We start from the raw sequence: 20,955 nt of genomic DNA, 5'->3' as shown, positions 1-20,955 counted from the left end.
AGCTAATGGGGCTAAGACATTTCAACAATGGATTACAAATGAATAAAAAGTTACGTGTTTTATTACTTTTGTTTAGAGGCAAGAGGGAACTTTTAATTCGCTGATTAGCATTTTAGAAAAATGTACATAAAACTTTTAACTACAGTGAGACAATCTACAAATTAAATTTCAAGTTCATAATATAACCATTCAAAGGACAGAGAGACGTATAAAACAGGATGAAAGGGGGGGCAGAGGAGTAAGAATTGTCAGAAGAGAGAGAAGAATTCTTGGGAAATAGAGAATGAAAAAAAAAGGGAGGAAAAGGAAGGAAATGATAGGAAGAATGAAAATGAAAGGGGGAAGGAAAAGCTGACAACTCTGTGGTGTGGTTATTCTCATCTCTGGTGGGGAGAACAGTGGGTGAAGACATGTTCCCATAAAGCAGTTTGAGTTTTCTGGTCCGGAAGGACATGAAATACCTCTATTCAGAGCTTCTATCTGTCTGTGCAGAGTTGAAGATAGACAGGTAGGCCCTAGAAAGAGGAAGGAGGCACGGTTTGTCTTAGGAATCTTTGCCTTTGTTTTTTCAGCCCTCTTTCCCTACCACTTCCACTTTGGGCCCCAGTATTTCTATCTCTAAATCTTTTCCCCACTGTTTGGGGTGAGGGAAGCGAAAATATGGTAAAGCTGCTCAATCTCACTTATAAAGAAATGTAAATCAAAATGACAAGGAGATACCAGGTATTTACGTAATAGGAAAAACATTTACATGTTTTTACACTCATCCTGGCAAAAGTGTAAGTAAGCAGGTTCTCTCAGAAACTGCTGGCAAGAAGGCAAATTGGGGCAGCCATTCTGGAAAGCAGTTTGGCAGTACTTAGCAAGATTTAAAATACACAGACTCTTGATCCAGGAATCCCACTGCTGAGAATTTACTTTATTTATAGATTTTTCTCACAAAAGTTCGTCAATATACATATGCCAAGATGCTCATTGCAACACTATACAAATAACAAAAAAAGATGTAAACCACCAAAGCATCCATCAAAAGGGAAGTTAAAATAATTATGACATATTAATGACATGGAATACTATAGATTTCCTTAAAAAGAATGAGGTAGATTTTTTTTGTGCTCATAGGAAAGGTTCTTTTATGATTTTTATTACACAAAAGAAATCAAAGTAAAGACTGTGTATAGGATCTCCTGTGAGCAATTAAAGAGAAAATATATACACACACAAGGATTTTTTTTTCCTGAAAAGAATAACAGCAGCAGCTACACGGGGGAGCGGGGGGGGTCGTAGGGAAAGCTTTCAGTTGCCCTTTTGTGTTTTTTTCTACCATTTGAATGTAACTCAATCCTTCTTGCCCTTGTACATTTCCAGTTATATAAAACATACATAATGAAGTGCTTTGCTACTATAAAGATAAAAAATATTTTTTTCACTCCAATGGTCAAAACAGGAAAATAATGATCAATTACACTGTAAAACTCATTCACATGGTTGTGTTAGTTCTCCAAGCTGATTTTGCACTTTTTTTTTATTACATTAAGACTGGCAATTGTTTCTTATAATGTTATTTTGAATGTCAGCAAATAGGGCAGGAGGAAACTGATGGGGGAGCGGTCAGCTGGAGCCTGAGCTATCCCACCCAGACCAGTCGTGTTCTTTATTCAACCTTTGCCTTTCTACTCCCTGACAGGAGGTCTGGGCCACAGAATGGGAAGAGCCTTCCAGGCACTGGGGTGAGCAAACATGTAAGATACATAACAGAAAATGGAATTGCTACATCAAGGGTTAAGTATTGTTTTAAATTTCCTAGGTATTGCCAAATTGCCTTCTTGAAATAGTCTACCTATCTACATTTCTAACAGCAGTGTACAGGAGTCTTCCCCCCATACCCTCATCTATACTAGGTACAATTAAAAGATTCTTTTTGCCCAGATCTCATAATTTAAAAAAATGGTACCTTGACATTCTGATTTGTATCTTTAATTAGAGGTGAAACTGAGCATCTTGTCATAAAGCTTATTGACTGTCCGTGTTTGTTTTTCTATTAATTGCTTGCTCATGTCTTTTGCCCATTTTTCTATTTGGTCATCTTTTACGTATTGATTTGTAAGAGCTGTTATGGTAAGGAAATTAATCCTTTGATGTATTTGTCACAAATATATTTATTTTCAGTTTGTTATTTTTCCTTTATTGATGGTACATTTTTTCAATACAGAACTTTAAATTTTTGCTGTAAAAATTACTAATGTTATATTTTATGGCTTTTGGGTCTTTGTCATTCAAAAATTTTAACTAGCAAAGGGACACAATCAGATTTGCAAATAAAAAAACAATTGCTGTGTGGTAAATGCATTGGAAAGGGGCATCATGGAATAAAAGAGGAAACCAGCAGACCAATTATGAGGCTGTTTCAATAATGAGAAAAGGTGGTAGAATGGACTGGGGATGGGGAAGATGTGGAGCAAAGAGAAATTGATGTTTGGTGAATATGTAGATATTGAGGGAGAAATCCAACTGCATTCCTGCCTTTAGATTCTACAAGAAACCTGTGGAATCCCTGTGAACAATCACTTTTGCTTAAGCTAGCTGGAATTGGTTTCCATCACTCTTATGCAGAGCCTTAACAAATATATCTATCAAACCTGAGTGAAAAGTCAACGTTTTACTCTTGACTAAAGAGTCTTAACAAATTTTCCAACAATTGGGAAGAAGATAATCCAGCATGTACAGTATTTTAATTTAAGCCTACAATCCAAAGTAGATCTAGGGAGAACATTTTTTGAGTGATGCCAGAAATAGTAGCCAAGGCTGCTCCTCTGGCTTCTTGTACATCAGGCCATGTTCTCCTGAAAACCTGGAGCAGTTGCTCAAGGCACTGAGGACTCTGGGGCTCAGACACACTGATTATTACTCACACAGAAGCTTCTTCTTTTGCAGGGGGTCTGGTATCAAATCTCTTTCCCCAAAAGAGCCAGTCAAGACGAGTCGGGGATTATTCTTCCAAGCATGCTGGTGCGTAGCAGAGTCTGGTAAACTGTCCCTCTCAGCTAAGAACAAGAAGCTTAATTAAAAGGTACTGGAAGGCTAGTTCATCACCTCTCACATCTAAGTCAATACCAAAATCACTGCTACCAACCCCCCCCACCACAGGCCTTTACGATGAATACATCCCATTTTCCAGAGGGCTTTCACGTTCCAATTTACTTGGGTTAGACCTCATTTTCTCCATTTTACAGTGAGGAGAAGACTTGAGAAGCAGCATAGTATAGCATCATGGTAGCTAAAAGAGCAGCCAAGAGAACCACAGCCAAGTGAAGGCTGGTACTCGGAGTTGGAAGGGGGGAGCCCTGATGCCCACAGCTGCTTTGTCCTGAGAGCTCTGCTGACTCTGGCAAACTGGAAATTCAACTTTCAACAAATTAGTAATCACTTAAAAAATGAAATAGTTAATAAGAAACTTTTACAAGATAGTTAGAAATAAAATCAATGTAAAAATTTTATTTCTAAATACCAGGAACAAAGTTAGAAAACCAAAATTTATAAAGATACCATTTATAATAGCATAAAAATATGAAGTTCTATGAAAAAAGGTATGAACCTTTATTGGGTGACATTAAGGAAGACCTGAATAAAATGGAGAATTACACTATATTCATAGATTGGAGAACCCAGTATTGGCAAATTCTCAGTTTTTGTGAATTTAAATTCTATAGATTCAATGCAATCTCAATAATTTTTTTAAACATCACAAGCCAATTCTAAAATTATACAAAAAGGCAAGAATAGCCAAGACACTTTTAAAGAACAAGACTGGAGGACATCTAGTCTTTCCTGATAGCAAGACTATTTTCATGCCATATAGCGTAATCAACAAAGGGTGGTACTCGTGTTAGTGCAAGGATAGAGAAAAAGACCCTTGTATCTATGTACACTCAACAGAGGTGACATAGCAGATCAATGGGGAAAGGAAGTACCTTTCACTAACGGTGCTGGAAAAAGTCATCATTAGTTTATCCAAACATAACTCCCCCAGTTAATCAAACAATTTACTTCACGAACCCAGGAAAGGTGATGCTAATAATAACGAGCTATTTACCTTTAAAGTAGCCATAGTATTGGAGGTGATGGTACATAAAGTCTTCATAGGGATCGGGAAGAGTCTGTGAAAGGAAAGCCATCTGAGACAGGAAAGTCCTTTCAAATAATACTGAACTCTTAATAAAAGATACACAAGCATTGTTGCAGAGGACAGTGTGCCTGTAAACAAATCAAGTGAAAGTTTCATGTGAATTATTCTATCGTAGGGATCAAGATCTCCAGGTAGAAAAAGCTGCCACCAGAATATACCTTCTGAGTTAGTGTTGGACTTCTGTGGAGTTCCTGGAGAGGGGTGTGTACCCACCTCCTGCTTTAGCTCCGTTTCCAATGCTGGGAACATGTTACTTCTGTGTGGTACACTGACAACCAGTCCGTGACACGCGCATCCAGCCACAACCCCTGCCCGATTTCCAAGAGGGCGGGTGATTACACAGAAGCAGCTAAAAAAACAGAACAGGACTACTGAAAAAAACTGCCGATATTCACTACTCCCACCGTCCACTTCCGCAGCTCCCACGCTCCTTTAGGAAATCCTGCCACATCGCTCCCTTTTCTCTGCCAACTCAGCCTCTCATCAGCAAACAAGGTCCCGCCTGGCGGTTCCCACTATGAGGCCCGGAGGTGCACCTGAGGAATCAGGAAGGGCAGCACGTCTTCCAGCCTCCTCCTCCTGAGGCGCCAGGACCCTTGCAGGCCCCATGCTTCCCTCTCCCTGAAGAGGGAGATATGCCCACCACCAGGACGCCGCAGGAAAGTGAAAAAAAACGGGGATGGAGGGATCTGGCGAGTTGTCTCAGGGTAGATGAAAAATAAATGTCAGGGGCCCAGAGAGTGGGCTCTGAAAACCAAATTCAGGGGTTCAGGGCTTCCTGGTCTGAGAAAAGGTAGTGAAGGGGTTTCCGGAAGGGTGGGAGAGGGATGCAGATTTCCTAGAAGGGAAGAAAGGACACGACTGCCTCCGCGCTCCGGTCCGACCCAAGCCGCAGGTGTGTGTGCAGCGTCTACAGGAGCAGAAAAGCCTGAACAAGGCGGGAGGCCATAACACAGCAGGTACAGAAACCCAGCAGCACACCGGGCAGAAAACAGGGACACCGCCGCATCACCGCTCCATGGTTTCCAGCTAGGGTCCCGGTAGCCTAGCAACTGCGAAACGGAAGGGGGAAGGCGGGGCGATTGAGAGCTTCCGGGGAGCGAGGCCCCGCCTCCAAGGAGAGGGTGGGGAACCCGGGAAAAGTTGACCACTAGCGCAGTCGCAGCACCAGCTGATTCAGACTCCTTCCTCCTTTCATACTGTATTACAGACTAGCTTCTGGGGAATCAAAATTGGGTTGCTGAGTACAAAGGTTGAATATGTCTTCAACATATTCAAAACTTCTTTGCTGGTCCTTAGCTTTGGGTAGCTGTGAAGTATTGCTCAAAGGGTTCTGCTCTCCTTTCACTTTGTATAGCTAGAACTGAAAAATGACTTTCTACATTGCAAAAATACAAGAAACGAAATATGTTAAAACCACATATTTTGACTACTAAATTATCAGATTAAAAAAAAAACTATTCTGGTAGGACAGTGACAAAGGCAGTGGTGCTTTGTAGAAATTCCTACAAGTCTGGAATACTGTTAAAGCTTTTGCTTTTACAGCTAATTGATGGCCTCTTATTTCCAGATATTTGCTCTATGCAATTACAATAAAAACTACCGTGTTTCCCTGAAAATAAGACCTACCCAGAAAATAAGCCCTAGCATGATTTTTCAGGATGACATCCCCTGAACATAAGCCCTAATGTGTCTTTTGGAGCAAAAATTAATATAAGACCTGGTCTTATTTTCAGGGAAACAAGGTATATACAAAATGGTCACCCCAATATTTGCATAATGGTAAGTAAAATCCAACACACTGGTTTGGCAAAAATTTTAAATCATATGCATATAAATATACTGGAATAAAATTTAAACTTGTCATCTTTGGTTAACTTTATACGAATATAACCATATATATTTTACTTTTATAATCAGAGGGGAAAATACACTTTTTCAAAGTGTTAACATTATTAACAAGATTTCAGTAGGTCAACATTAGCTAATATTATAGAGTATGAACTCTTAATTTAAGTCACACAGTTCCTTCTAGGACTAGAAGCATTTTTCTAACCTTCCCTTCCCCCGGACCCCTCACCACCATCCCCAAAGACACAAGAGCCTGCTGCTTGCTCTTCCTTTTCTTAAGAGCTGTTCTTTAATGTTTGCAAATGACTTATACCATACCGTATTTGATTAGGAAAAACAATGAATTGACTTAAAAGTCTTGGTTACATAATCACTGAGTAACAGGTTTAGAAGAGCAAAAAGGTAACCATTCAGAAGTATAAAAAAAGCTTTATTAATGCATATATACAAATTTACAAGGTCAGAAACTGGAGAAATACAAACAGCTTTAAAACAATTTGCCTTTTCTTCAGTTTAAAGTGACTTTTACCTGATTGTGATACAACAGAAAGTACGTAACAGTAAACTGCTTTTTAAATACTGGAATTTTAAGGAAAATACGTTCACACGTAAAAGGGAGCTGAATTTCGGAATAAGGTAAGACAATGGAGACACATCAATACATACAGTGGCTCTTGTTATATTTACTGCCACAGATGTTGAGGGGGAAATTCTCAAAATCAAAGACATGAACACCTGCTGCTGCTTGTATTGTAATTTAAATATTTCACTGAGTGTATGAAATGAATGAGCTATCAGTTCTAGAATCTGTGAGAAAGAACACTCTAAAGAGTGTGGCCATCTGTCAGCACAAGGTTAACGACTTGATACACCTCAGCACATCAGGGGTGGCAGTCTAGAGGAAGAGGTCAGAGATTCTGATAACCCCATTTAAGCAAGGTAGAACACAGAGCTGCCTTCTTAATTGCACTTGTTGTGGAATAGAAGTTAGAGAGAGGGAGAGCGTGCCACACTGGGGACTAAGTGAGCCTCTATTATGCAGGAAAACCCTTCACTTTTTGTCAGTGAGTCCTCTACAGAGGTGTCAGACTCATGAGCCACATGTTCGACATTGATGAGATCAATGTACCTGACATACTGAGTTTGCCAGTGGGAAAATAAAGGCAGCCAGGTCAAAGTATTCAGTCACCTCACCCTTCAGCAAAACAGAAAAAATTACGTTTCACAAACGTGAAAACGTTTTATGTGTATGCTCATTAGGAAATTCGTATGGTCTCCCTCATAACATTTACAGTTTATTGACAACAGTAAAACTGGTTAAGACTCTGAACTGAATACACAGACACAAAAATCAATAATAAAAATAAAAAAATTTTTTTCTTTTTAAAAAACTATGTGTTTGGAGCCATTTTCCTTCGTTTCAGTCTTGCTCGCCAATCCTCAGGAAGAGCTTCAAAATTAGCATTTCTTTCTGCCATACCACTGTGAAAACAACACAAAGATTACTTCACTGGAAAGAAAAAAAAATAAAACTGTTCATTTCCTAGCAAATAAATACTTCTTTAACTGAAACAAAAAATCTGATGTATCACATGTAGGTTTGTGAAAATGCTTCAGGTTTCTCAGTTAAGTACCAGCATATTCTTCATCAAATTTCTTCTGATGCATCGTACATGTAGTTTTATATACATGTGCATATTTATTTTTACATATCTTCAGTATCCATTAAAGCCACACTGAAGGAATAAAATATGTTCTTGCAAAAGTTCTTCTTGGCCCCTAGGAGTTATGATTCTTTAAGGAAGATATATTTAACCTTCAATATACCATCAAGGACCTTTGGACCTAACGTTTTTAAGATTCTTTTAATCAGTTCTATTCGTAAAACTTGATATCTCATGGCATATTCAATCATTTGAAAAATAGATTAAAACAGATTCTATCTTGCAATTACTAGAATGGCTGCACCGGACTCTTTCATAAATCTAAAATAATCTAAGATAAATTATAAGATCCTTGTGATTTCCCCCTATCATCTTGAAATAGTTTCCTATTAATTTTATCACTGTTAAGAATTAATCATTATTCAATTCCCAGCAATACTAAAAAAGACTAAAATAATAAAAAACTGAGAAATAATGGAATCACGTATAAGAATGATGCAAAAGTGAAATAAACTGTCACTGATACCATCCCTTGATTTTCTTATAATGATGCGCAAAATAGTGCATCACCTTTCAAGGAAGAGAACAACCATGGGAGAAAGTATTACAACTCTGATAGTTCTGATTTTGTAAAAAGATAAGCTATGATTTTTATAGATAAGTACTTCTATGAATTGAACACAGCCCACCCCCATCTGTGGTCTCTCTTCTTTTACCTGACCAGTTGCTGCTGTTTCCACTCTTCAATTCGCTTCTGTGTGGTTGATTCCCGGTCCTCTTCACTGGAACTGGAGTTCTCCTCTTCATCTAACTCACGCTGGATACTCTGCCACTTTTTTACCAGAGATGGCATTTTGGTTTTACTCTTCTTCGCCTGTAACAAACGTTACTGGTCAGAAGGAATATTTACATAAAATAAGGACTCGAGTCCTCCGCATGACACCAGGATCTTTCCCTAGTGCTAAAGAATTAAGTGAACTAACTTTACAATCAAAAGAATGGAAACGCAAAATAAATACCACTCTGCATTCTTGCCAAACACTTGATTAAAAATCTGAACTCTGTAGATGTGGTTATTTTATGAAATAAGGTTATAAAAATTGCCTTTAGCCTCCCTAGTCTGTGGAATTCAAAACTATTGCCCTTATCTCCTCAGAATTAGTGTTCCAGTTGAGAAATTTTAAATAGATGTAGTATTGACATGAAGTGAAAAATAGAGCTGAGAAACAAATGACTAGCTTTTCTGGAAAGAGCAACAAAGTCATGGCAACTATTAAATACGAAAAAAAGCAAGGAGACATATCAAAATATGAATGATGAGATTAGTTCTAAGAGGAGTTATAATAAATTTTATTTTTCTTCTTTTGGCTTACCTTTATTTTCTAAACTGGCTATAATAAACATGTACTTCTGTAGTAAAAAAATACTTGCGAAACTTGCCAAAAGTAAAACTACGAGGTTGGACAATTAAGTTTGTGAACTTTTTGCAAAGATGTTGCTAACCTTTTTTGATATCAGAGGGATTATTCATTATGAATTTGTACCAACTGGACAAACTGTTAATCAAGTTTACTATTATTTGGAGGTGCTGAAAAGGCTATGTGAAAAAGTTAGACGACCTGAATTTTTTTTTTTTTTTTAATTTTTATTGGGGAATATTAGGGAACAGTGTGTTATTCCAGGACCCATCAACTCCAGGTCAAGCTGTTGTTTTCACTCTAGTCGTGATGGGCACAGCTCACTGGCCCATGTGGGAATCAAACCACTGACACTGGTGTTATGAGCACTGCGCTCTAACCAACTGAGCCAACCGGGTGTCCCCAGATGACCTGGACTTTTCACCACCAATTCATGGCTCTTGCTCACCAGAATGCACCAGGTCACATGGCACTATCTGTGAGGGCATTTTTTTTTTTTTTTTTAAGTTTCAGGTGTACAAGACAAGGTAATACTTAGACGTTCATCATTTATATCCCTCACACTGTGAACCCCCTGTGAGGGCATTTTTAGCCAATAAACAAATAATCGTGTTGGAACACCTTCCCTACTCACCTGATCTGGCCCCAATGACTTCTTTTGTTATCCAAGATAAAGGAAATATTGAAAGGAAGACCTTTTGATGACACTCAGGACATCAACAGTAATATGACGACAGATCTGATGGCCATTCCAGAAAATGAGTTCCAGAATGCTCTGAAGGATGGACTGAGTGCTGGTGTCGGTGCATAGCTCCCAAGGGGAGTACTTCAACAGTGACCATAGCAATATTCCGCAATGAGGTATGGAGTACTTTTTCTAGGATGAGTTCATGAACTTAACTGTCAAACCTCATATAAACATGGGTTGGCCTACAACACCTTCAGGCTTCTGATCAATGGCACTCTATCAGAGAGGTCTTCCCTGACCAGCCTATCTGAAATAGTACCACTTCCCAAAGACCACTTTCTGTCCTCATACACTGCCTTGTTTTTCCCCCACTGCATTTTAAACACCTAACATTTACCTGCTTATCTATCTCCCCAACTCTGTTCCTACTTCTCCCGCATCTGCTCAGAGGGAAGCTCTACAAAAGGCAAGACTGTATTTGTCTGATTTCCTACTAAATCCCATGCTCCTTGGGAGAATGCCTGAGAAATGTATGTATTCAAAATATACGTGCTGACGTGATTAGTTATGTAACATTAGAGAGCCACTGCATTAGACACTGATAAAAGCGATTTATATTCCTGTGTGTTTGAAGAGGAGCAGAGCTATGTGCTTAAAAACCTGACCAGGTTACACTATGTGCACAAGCAGGCACTCAAGAGGTAGGTGTGATGGCATGCTGTGCTTGTATGAGAAATGGGTATGTTTTTTCCTGCCTGCACTTGAGACAAACTTCTTGATTCAGTCTCCAAAGATCTGAGAAAATAAGCTTAATATTTTTAGTCTTTTTTTTTTTTTTTTTTTTTAATTACTTGGCTCCCTGCTCCATACCCTATTTTTGGACTGTCATTGACAGTTCTTAACTTTCTGGGGGAAATGAATGCCCATCTATCATGCTTACTTAAACCTTCAGCTCCACATACCTTCCCACATTTCATTCTGTCCTTTCACCTACAATCTGACCCATTGCATACACACCCTCCCAGCAAACTCCAACACAGCCCATTCTGGGTTAGCATGGAAGCAACTGAGTAAAAAGTAACATAGGTTAATAATGGTCACGTGCGCACATGATTAAAAACCACAGATCTCAGTAGAGTCACTATTGTTTCATTTTGACTTCTCTAGGGTTTCATGAATTTTCAGCATACTTGATTCCTATCTGTCATGGTAAAATAAATTTTGTTTTAGAAGTTATGTGTTGTCTATCACATTTGAAACCATGGCTCCAGAGTTACACTTGCTGTCTGAGCACATTTTTAATAGAAAAACACTGCAGTCAGAGGAGTGATGATTATATGGCTAGAACTTTTTTTTGTTTAGTTTATATTAGCTACACACAAAACTCTTCAGCAAACACTGGAAAAATATACTGCTCTCAAATATTCTTGAACATTATAGGCATTAAGTATGCATTTTACATTCTTTAAAAATTGCTTGTTAATAATAAAGAGAAGGGTCATCATTTGTTTTCAGATATCAGGTATGTAAAAATGTTACATTAACTTTAAATTCTGGATTTTGCAAAACTATTATTTATAAGACCATACAAGCATGACTGGCTAAAGATATTACTTGTTCAATGAACAGAGGAGGAAGTAGTTAATTACCTCTCTTGGAAAAGTGGAGGAAGAGGGACAAGGAAGGCTTCATAAAAGAAGTGATTCCTGAGCTCTGGTCATTCTAACATTTAACTGTGCAAAGAATGAACAGCAGTGGGGCCAGTAGATAAAGATATGGAGGTGGGGCTGGCCCGGTGGCTCAGGCGGTTAGAGCTCCATGCTCCTAACTCCGAAGGCTGCCGGTTCGATTCCCACATGGGCCAGTGGGCTCTCAACCACAAGTTTGCCAGTTCAACTCCTCGAGTCCCACAAGGGATGGTGGGCTGCGCCCCCTGCAACTAGAAACGGCAACTGGACCTGGAGCTGAGCTGCGCCCTCCACAACTAAGACTGAAAGGACAACAACTTGACTTGGAAAAAAGTCCTGGAAGTACCCACTGTTCCCCCCAATAAAGTCCTGTAAAAAAAAAAAAGGTATATAAATAATTAAAAATAAAAAAAAAAAAAGGTACGGAGGTGATAAAACAGTATGTTGATTCAGGAGAAATGTATATGCTATGGTAAGTAGCTTGACAACTGTCTACTCAAGACACTGTCTTAATTGTCACTGTTGATTTTTATATTCACTTCCATATACTTTGGAACCATGGTACCAACTTGGACAAATGGTTCAACCCAGAAATATCTTCTCTCTTTTGTGTGAACTCAAAACTCATTTGGGAAGGTTCCTTGAACCATTTTAAGGCAAATGAATTTGCCTTGCTTACCCATGGTGCAAAAGATCCCAGTTGAGGCAGATTACAGAGCACCAACACTGGGAGGAAAAACTGCTGAGAAAGTTTCTTTGGATAAAGTTTCTTTAGGTAATTAGGGAATTCAAAGGTGTCTGTGAGTGTGATGTTTAAAAGACGGCTGACTATGAAGCTCCAGGCTCTTGTTCCCTCATAGAAACACTATGTAAACAAACACAGACTGACTAAAATGGCTTTGTGAGAACTCTGAAAGAGTCAAAGCTCCGCAGCAACCTTATTGAGAAAAAGCCACTCAAACGGTTTGCAAGTTTTGTGGTCTGTTTGCTGGCACTTACATGACCCCTTTCCTCAGTGTGGTTGGGATAAAGCAGTCCAATTCTCAGTTCCCTCCCTCAGGATGGAAGGAAAAGAGTGGAATGTATAAAATGTTCTGGCCTATCTGTCACTGCTTGAGGGACTGGTGTCGATATTGCCTAACCTGGAGCTCCAGCAGGAATGGCAGCATATTTGGAAGGCATGAAAGGAAGTGGTAAGTGCTATAGCATCTGAAAACCAGAGGGGACTGCAGAGTCATGTGGACACCTGAGGGCAAGAGGTTATGGACAGAGGAATGCAATAAAACACCTAAGGGTCCCAGAAAAGACTGGTATGAAACGCTTATGGAAATTAAAACTAAAACTAAACGTATACAGGGGAATAGGAAAAAAGAACAAGTAGAAGTCCAGGGAACACAAATGCACAGAAAACGCCCGAAAAGATGTACAGCCTGCACGTTGGGCTCATTAATGAAGGTCGTCTTCCACCATACAGAGCCAGTACACGAAGACTAGGAGAGGTAGTTGTTTTGTCGAATGCCCAATTTTCAAGAAAAGATCACAAAGTATACAAAGAAATTAAGAACCATGCCCATTCAAAGGAATAAAATACATCTCTAGAAACCAACTATAAGGAAACACATGCTTCACAGTTACTAGACAGATTTTAAAGCAACTGTCTTAAAAGTGCTCAAGGAGCTAAATAAAACAGGAAAAGTACTAAAGGAAATCAGGAAAATGATATATGAACAAATATCAACAGAGATAATTATAAAAAAAAAAACACCAAATAGAAATTCTAGAGTTGAAAATTATATCAGCTGAATTGAAAAATTCATTAGTTCAACAGCAGGCTCCAATAGGCAGAAAAAGGATCACCAAAATTGACAGGTCATTGGAAATTATGTCTGAGGAACAAAAAGATAAACAGAGCAAAGTGAACAGAGTCTAATGACTTATATGATACCATTAATTACACCAATATATGCATTATGGGAGTCCTAGGAGAGAAAGGGGCAGATAGCTTATCTGAACAAATAATGGCCAAAAACTCCCCAAATTTAAGGAAAGACCTGGACATACATATCTAAGAAAGAAGCCTAATGAACTCCAAGTAGGATAAATCCAAAAAGAACACACTGAGACACATAATCAAATAGTCAAAAGCTAAAGAGGGAATCTTTAAAGCGGCAAAACACAAGTGACTTGTCTGTATAAAGGATCCTCAATAAGATTGTAATAAAATTTCTAGCAAAAACCTTGCATGAGATGATGTATTTGAAGTGATCAAAGAAAAAATTACCAACAAGAGTTCCATGCTAGGCAAAACTGTCCTTCAAAAATAAGGGAGAAATTAAGATCTGCGAGATAAACAAAAGCTGAGGAAGTTCATTATCACTAGACTTGCCCTACAAGAAATGCTAAACGACTTATAACTTAAGCATATTCCCACGTAACAGCAAAGAAAATATAGAATATACACGAGAAAGAAGGCAATCAAAATATGTCATTGAAATAAAAAGAACTAAACACAAAGGAAGGCAGTAAAGGAAAAAAACTAAGACATACACAAAACAAATAAAATAGCTATAGTAAGCCATTACCTATCAGTAATTAGTTATACTAAATTAATAATTATTAATATAAATGGATAAACTCTCCAATCAGAAGACATATACTGGCAGAATCAATTAAAAACAAAACCTCAACTGATGATGTCTATAAGACATTTCACCCTGTATCTAAGAACACACACAGATTTAAGGTGCAAAGACAGAAAAAACATTCCATGAAAACAGTAACCACGAGAAAGCAGCTACATATAACAATGTAAGACAAAATAGACTATAAAGTCAAAAATAGTTATAAAAGATAAAGAAAAACATTATATAATGATAAAAGGGTAAATCCAAGTAAATTAAAACAATACCTCTTACAATAGTATTCTAAAGAATAAAATACCTGAGAATACATGCAACCAAGGTGAAAGACTTGTACACTGAAAACTATACCATGTTTCTCCGAAAATAAGACCGGGTCTTAATGTTCAGGGGATGTCATCCTAAAAACTCATGCTAGGGTTTATTTTCTGGTTAGGTCTTATTTTTAGGGAAAAACGGTAAAACACTGCTGAAATAAATTGAAGACCTCAAGAAATGGAAAGGAATCTTGTGTTCATGGATTGAGAGATTCAATCAGTATTAACCCTTTTGCCATAACAGTCGGATATATATGAATGCGTATCTCCAAAATTTTTATACATAAAAACAATTCATTTATATACAAAGCAGCTGAAATTATTATTAAATGCATAAAATACTCAGAATATCAACTTTTTGTTTTTGGTGGGTTTCTGACACATTTTGGGGGAAAACAAAAAAACCTGAAATCAATTAACGCAGCAAGAGTTAAGATGGCAATATGACTCAAACAAATGACAATAAAATGTAATCCTTGTAAAATTCCACTGGCCTTTTATGCAGAAATGGAAAAGCTAACCTGTAAATTCTTAGAAGGAGGCCTGAATCGCCAATATTAAAATAGTACAAAGTCGGAGAACTCTCATGTCTCAATTTCAAAACATACTACAAAGCCACAGTAAACAAAACATTGTGGTATTGGCATTTAGACCAATGGAATAGAATTCAAAGTCCAGAAATAAACCCATACATCTATGATAAATTAATTTTAGATATGGTCTTCCATTCAATGGGGAAAGAATGGTCTTTTCAACAAATGGTACTGGGACACAAGTATGTCCACATTCAAGAGAATGAAAATGAACTTTTGCCTGACACCAGAGACAAAAATTAACCAACAATTGATCAACAACCTAAATGTAACTGCTAAAACTATACAACTCTCAGAAGAAAACATAGGGGTAAATTTTCACGACCTTGGATTTGGCAATGAATTCTTAGATATGTCACAAAAAGTACAAGCAGAAATGAAAAAAAATTAGCATTACCAAAATTAAAACCTTTTGTGTACCAAACGACACTATGAGAATGAAAAGGCAAAATATTTGCAAGTAATGTATCTTTTAAGGGACTTGCACCTATAATTTATATGGAAGTCTTACAATTCAACAACAAAGGACAAACAACCCAATTAAAAAATGGACAGAGGACTTAAACAGACATTTCTCCAAAGATACACAAGTGGCTAACAAGCAAATGAAAAGATGCACAACATAATTACTCACTGGAGAAATAGAAATCAAAACCACAGCAAGATACCACCTCATAGTCACTAGGATTGGTATAATTTTTTAAAAAATGGACAATAAGTACTGGTGAACATTTGGAGATATTAGAAGCCTTGTACATGCTGGTGGTACTGTAAAATGGTTTCGCTGCTGAGGAAAAACTTTGGCAATTCCTCCAAGTTAAACACAGAATTACAGTATGACCCAGCAGTCCCACTCCTATATACCCAAAAGAAGTGAAAACAAGTACTCCATATTCATGTACTTGTATGCATGTTCATACTGGTACTACAAAAAGGTGTAAACAATCCCAATGTCCATCAATGGATCAAAGGATAAATTGTGGTATACACACACAGAAGACTATTATTCATCTATAAAAAAGAATGAAATACTAATACATGCTACAACATGGATGAACTTAGAAAACACTGTGCTAAGTAAAGGAAGCCAGACATAAAAGTTCATCTCTGCATGACTGCAAATAACAGGTAAATCCACAGAGACCGAAAGAAAACTGGTGGTTCCCAGAGGCTGGAGTTAAGGGGATGCTAGGGAGTGACTACTTAATTGGTACATGGTTTTCTCTTGAGGTGATGAAATATTATGTAATAAGAGGTAGTGGTTGCACAGGATGCATGTACTAAATGCTACTAAACGGTGTATCGTAAAACGGTTAACTTTATATGAGTATCACCTCGATAATAAGATTTTCTGAAAATACAAATTTAAAGAGAGCTTCACTATACCTTGTCTTTCTTCCCCTTTTTCGTCTTCTCGGGGGGTGGCACTTTGGGAGCTGGCGGAGGAGGTGGAGGAGGGGGAGGAGGTGGCGGTGGTGGCGGTTCTATAATGGCAGTGGCGGCGGGTACAGCACCTCGGGCTGGGACTGGCTGCAACGTGGGAGCAGTCACTGACATTGGAACAGAACACTCAGCATAGCTCATAATCGCAGGAGCTGATGCCAGGCCTAGGTAACTGGACTGCAGGCTCATTGCTCTGGCCTGATGACCCATTCCTGTGGCTGGATGGCTAACTGACAGTGCCTGGTGTCCAATCCCTGCAGACTGCTGACCAGTCCCTGTCGTCTGGTGACCTAATACAGAAAACGTAAGAAAAAACTTTAATGCAAAGCCATAAACAAGGAAAAGAAGGAAAAGGGAACTGAAGTATGTGTAGATCATCTACAAAATAACTCCAATAAACCTTTCCTCGAAAAACATAGCCACTTTTTCTGGTAGCAAAGTATTAATTTCTGAATACTTCAGCATTAAGGTACTTCAACATCAAAATCACTGATGTTATGTAAATCTAGAAGGACATGTGCCAAACTGTTAAAAGTCACTAAACTGCTTAGTAACTGAAAAGAAATGCATATAAATAGTTTTGCAATGAAAAGCCTTTGACATTAATTTATGGTATCTAATTCTGAAAACAAAGATAATACATTACGGAAAACACATTTTCATCACAGTGCTTACCTGCAGCTATAGATGACTGGCTGTAGAGGACCGGAGAACTACCAATGGTAGCTGATCTCTGAACTACCGCAGTACTAATTTCTGTAGCTTTTCTCTTTATCGCTTTAGTGGGAGAACTAGAGATGGTAGAATCAACTGAACTCTGAAACACAAAGATTCTAGTCAGTGGCTAAAGGTCCTGGTTAAATATCCTCTTCTAAAATAAAACACGATGTCAATCGTGTTCCAGTCCCCCTAAACTCTTCCTAATGCCAAATGTCATTTCTCACCTGGCTAGTTACAACCGTGGTTGGTACAGAAGGTTTCAACGGAGTATCCTCCTCTGTTCCTGGGGCAGGAGGCTCCTCACTTCCCTCATCCTCCATCTCTACCTCCTGGATCTCACCATCTTCTACAGGAGGCGGGGGAGGGGGAGGGGGAGGAGGGGATTCTGGGGGTGGGGGTGGAGGCGGTGGCATTTCCAAAGGTAATGGAGGTTGAAGCACAGGCACATTTGACTGAAGGAGGGTCCAGAATGGAGTAAGTGGCATGAGTGATGAAGAAGAAACTTGGCCAGAAAAGGACTCTTTACAAAGAGAACCTACGAAAACAAATAGGAGTCAGGGAAAAAGCAAGATAAAAACTACATGGCTTATATTTACGGAAATGTTCAATTGACTGGTGAAATAAAATCTGACCCACAGATCTATTCTACATTAATGTCACTGAAATATTAAACAACAGTTCAAAAATGATTTCTGTGGAAAGATAAATTTATGAACCTCATAGTTAGCACTCATTCCAGTTACAAAAAACTAGTCTTTCAAATATATGGTGATGGAAGGAGAACTGACTCTGGATGGTGAACACAATGGGATTTATAGATGATGTAATACAGAATTGTACACCTGAAATCTATGTAACTTTACTAACAATTGTCACCCCAATAAACTTTAATTAAAAAAAATAAATAAAACCAAAACAACAAAGAGGCACAAATTGGTAGTTACAAGATAGTCATAGGGATGTAAAGTTGGGCATGGGGAATATAGTCAATAATATGGTAACAACTAATATGTATAGTGCCAGGTGGGTACTAGACTAATTGGGGGATCCCTGCCTAAATTATATAATGTCTAACCACTATGCTGTACAGCTGTAACTAATATAAATAATATTGTATGTCAACTGTAATTAACAAAATAAAATCTAAAAACAAAAAGCTAGTCTTGTTCTTTGGGTCCAGATTTACGGATAAGTAAATGAAGCACATCACATCAAACCAATGAGAAATTCACTTATCTGAACCTAAACCTACATTCAGTTTCAACATGTGCAAGTAGAAGGCAACCCTCTGGGGTTTTCTTACTCTAAATAGTGATGAGGGGAGTGAAAGATGTGCATTTGTAATACTGACTGTATTTGATTTTTCAGTGAGCTAGATAAGTAATTTATGACCCAGAGAAGTACCCATTCAAAACACACAAATTCTGTTTTAATTGATTTGGGTTACTAAGTTTTAAAAATCCATTTGCAGGTGCCATTGTCAACCTTATCATTCCATTACATTCATTTGCTAAACCACAGCAACACAAATCAGGGAGGGTAATTTTTAATTTCTGTAATGAGAAAAGGGAAATTGAGGAGACAAATCTGCAGGGTAAATGATAACTAAGGCACACACAAAAGAGGTGTTTGAAGATGCAGAGGATTTGAAACTGCTGTTGAAATCTGAGTTAAGAAATTACAGCTAAAAAGCTGCAGGATCAGTTTTCCTCTAATTTTGCAAAAGCCAGTTAATTACTGTCCTTTCTCTGCTGGGAAAAACTTTAAGAATTAGAGAAAATAGGAGGATATACTTACTTGTAGCCTTCCCCATCCCTCTTTATCGTCAATAGGGAAGTTTCACAATATATGGGACAATTAGATATATATCCCAGGAATGCTGAAGGGGATTTTCTCCCTAAAAACCATAGAATTTAGGAGTAGAAGAGACATGAGAAATCATCTATTCAACCCTCTCGTTTTAAAGGTAATGAAACCCAGGAAGGAAATAAGTTGCCCAAGATCATACAGCTCTTAGTGGCCATGTATGACTCCTAGTCTAGCGCTATTTTATCAAGACGTCCTGGTGAACTATCAGGAGTCCAAGAGCTTTAGAAATCTCAGTCAAATAAGTCTCACTTCTCATGGAGTAGAGATCCAGATGCAGCCACCTGTTCAATTTCATGGTCAAAAGCAGTGGATTATGTAAGGGCTGTATTGTAACAGGCTCTGGCACAAGGATAAGGCCTTTTATCTTACTTTGGTCAAAACACGCCACACTGGCACTCAACAAGGTAACACAGAAGTGACCATGAACCATTTGACTTTCAGAACAGCTTTACTTTTCATGGAACAGATAAATGATACATTATATAAAAGATTTTAAGAACATGATTCACATGGTTACTGTAATTATTTTAAGTTATTTACTACCAAGGAAAAGAACACTGAAAAAATTCACCAGAAAACAGGAATGCAGTTTTCTAGCTAAAGATTTAAAACATATCATTAAACTTCTGTCTTTGGTCATATCTAATATGAATTCATACATTAACTTTTAGACAAAGTCTGGGTATGGCCAGTCTATTACATTACATAATAGTATGTCAAGATTACATCAGAACTAAGTAATAAACACTGAAGATTAGTATCTTATTAAACTTCATTCTACTAAACCAACCATAACATATTGTAGGTAAATTAAAATGTCACTTTATATATCGGTAGATTCCTCATCTAGAAGCATAATGCAACACCGATACAATTACGACGGTGACATGCTGCTATGCAGAGGTACTCAAAAAAACCCACAGTAGGTTCAATATTAATAATGTGGTTTACAACCTCTAGCAAAGCTAGTCAGAATTCAACGTTGGGTAAATGAGATAAACCAGACTTGGTAAATTTAGCAGCAAACAAGGAGCACTTTTAGAATTAATATTTGAATCCCAAACTACATTTACACAAAACATAAAAGCTGTGTCTTAATACTCAAATTATTTCCTTAAACTTAAATACAAAGAACTTCAAGAAATCCTACTATGAATATCCATGGATTTCATATCACATGAGGCTTTTATTCATTTCAAAATTTAACCCAGTTGGTGTATTTTTCTACTTAAGAGAACATTTAGTCTGAAGTCCAAGGTGAGATTAAAATGGTATGCACAGCTTTTATTATGTCCTCATAGATTTTACAACTACAAGCTTAAAGACAGAATAGTGTGGGGATACAAATTTTGAATTCTTCAAGAATATATCTTTTCCATGCTTCTTTATATCTGTTTATAGGCAGGCTTCATTGTTTTCCTGTATTCCCCCGCAAAAGAAAATTTTGCTTAGTATTTTGGCCCAAACACCAGTTTAGCAATTTAAAGCATAAATAATAGGTTTGCATAGACTTTTTTTTGAAAAGCAGCTAAATTTAACCTAAGTGACACAAGCCCAGTAAGACAGACATACTGGGTTTACCTTGAAATATCGCTTATCTTAAGAAATATGTTGAATTCAAACACTGAAAAATGAACAAGGATAAAAAATGAACAGAACTCTGCAACTTTCTCGCCCTCCGAAGGTAATATAATAGGTTTTTTTCTTAAAAGGTAAGGTTTAACCATGCTAGGCTGACAAAGAGTATATATTATATAAACTTTCTTTATAGGCTTAAAATAGTGATTGGTATTGCTCTTAAATCCCAAAGACCTAAGTACAAATTTGGATTTTATTTAGACAAAGTTTATCATGTGGTCTTAGTGGCTCTCAATAAAGA

The 20,955-nt window shown here is 37.7% G+C and overlaps 2 protein-coding genes across 10 annotated transcripts in view; both read right to left on the bottom strand.

Annotated features, from left to right (window-relative positions):
* AGBL2 (AGBL carboxypeptidase 2) overlaps window positions 1–5,228 on the bottom strand; it is a 40,001-nt gene extending 34,773 nt beyond the window's left edge. The window contains exons 1-4 of one of the 5 annotated variants that reach the window (XM_081064246.1): window positions 4,723–5,228; window positions 4,400–4,535; window positions 4,094–4,157; window positions 2,913–3,044 (exon numbers count right to left, since the gene is read on the bottom strand). In XM_081064246.1, the coding sequence (XP_080920372.1) occupies window positions 2,913–3,044; window positions 4,094–4,157; window positions 4,400–4,435 (232 nt within the window). In that variant the 5' untranslated portion in view covers window positions 4,436–4,535; window positions 4,723–5,228. Of the gene's footprint in view, window positions 1–461; window positions 516–2,912; window positions 3,045–4,093; window positions 4,255–4,344 lie in introns of all 5 variants that reach the window. The other 4 variants (XM_081064244.1, XM_081064248.1, XM_081064245.1 and 1 more) reach the window with 4 other exon arrangements.
* Window positions 5,229–6,446: 1,218 nt separating this feature from the next.
* FNBP4 (formin binding protein 4) overlaps window positions 6,447–20,955 on the bottom strand; it is a 34,195-nt gene continuing 19,686 nt past the window's right edge. For 2 of the 5 annotated variants that reach the window (XR_013994360.1, XM_081065050.1), the window contains 5 exons: window positions 17,432–17,742; window positions 17,163–17,304; window positions 16,431–16,777; window positions 8,418–8,575; window positions 6,447–7,519 (listed from right to left, as the gene is read on the bottom strand). Coding sequence is in view for 4 of the 5 variants with exons in the window: in XM_081065050.1 (XP_080921176.1) it covers window positions 7,429–7,519; window positions 8,418–8,575; window positions 16,431–16,777; window positions 17,163–17,304; window positions 17,432–17,742 (1,049 nt within the window). In the remaining variant the exon portion in view is untranslated. Of the gene's footprint in view, window positions 7,520–8,417; window positions 8,576–16,430; window positions 16,778–17,162; window positions 17,305–17,431; window positions 17,743–18,472; window positions 18,512–18,869; window positions 19,105–19,508; window positions 20,496–20,955 lie in introns of those variants that run through there. The other 3 variants (XM_081065053.1, XM_081065051.1, XM_081065052.1) reach the window with 3 other exon arrangements.

This window comes from Rhinolophus hipposideros (assembly GCF_964194185.1).
Source record: "Rhinolophus hipposideros genome assembly, chromosome: 10".
Taxonomy (NCBI): domain Eukaryota; kingdom Metazoa; phylum Chordata; class Mammalia; order Chiroptera; family Rhinolophidae; genus Rhinolophus; species Rhinolophus hipposideros.
This window is presented reverse-complemented; position numbering and strand designations above follow the sequence as displayed.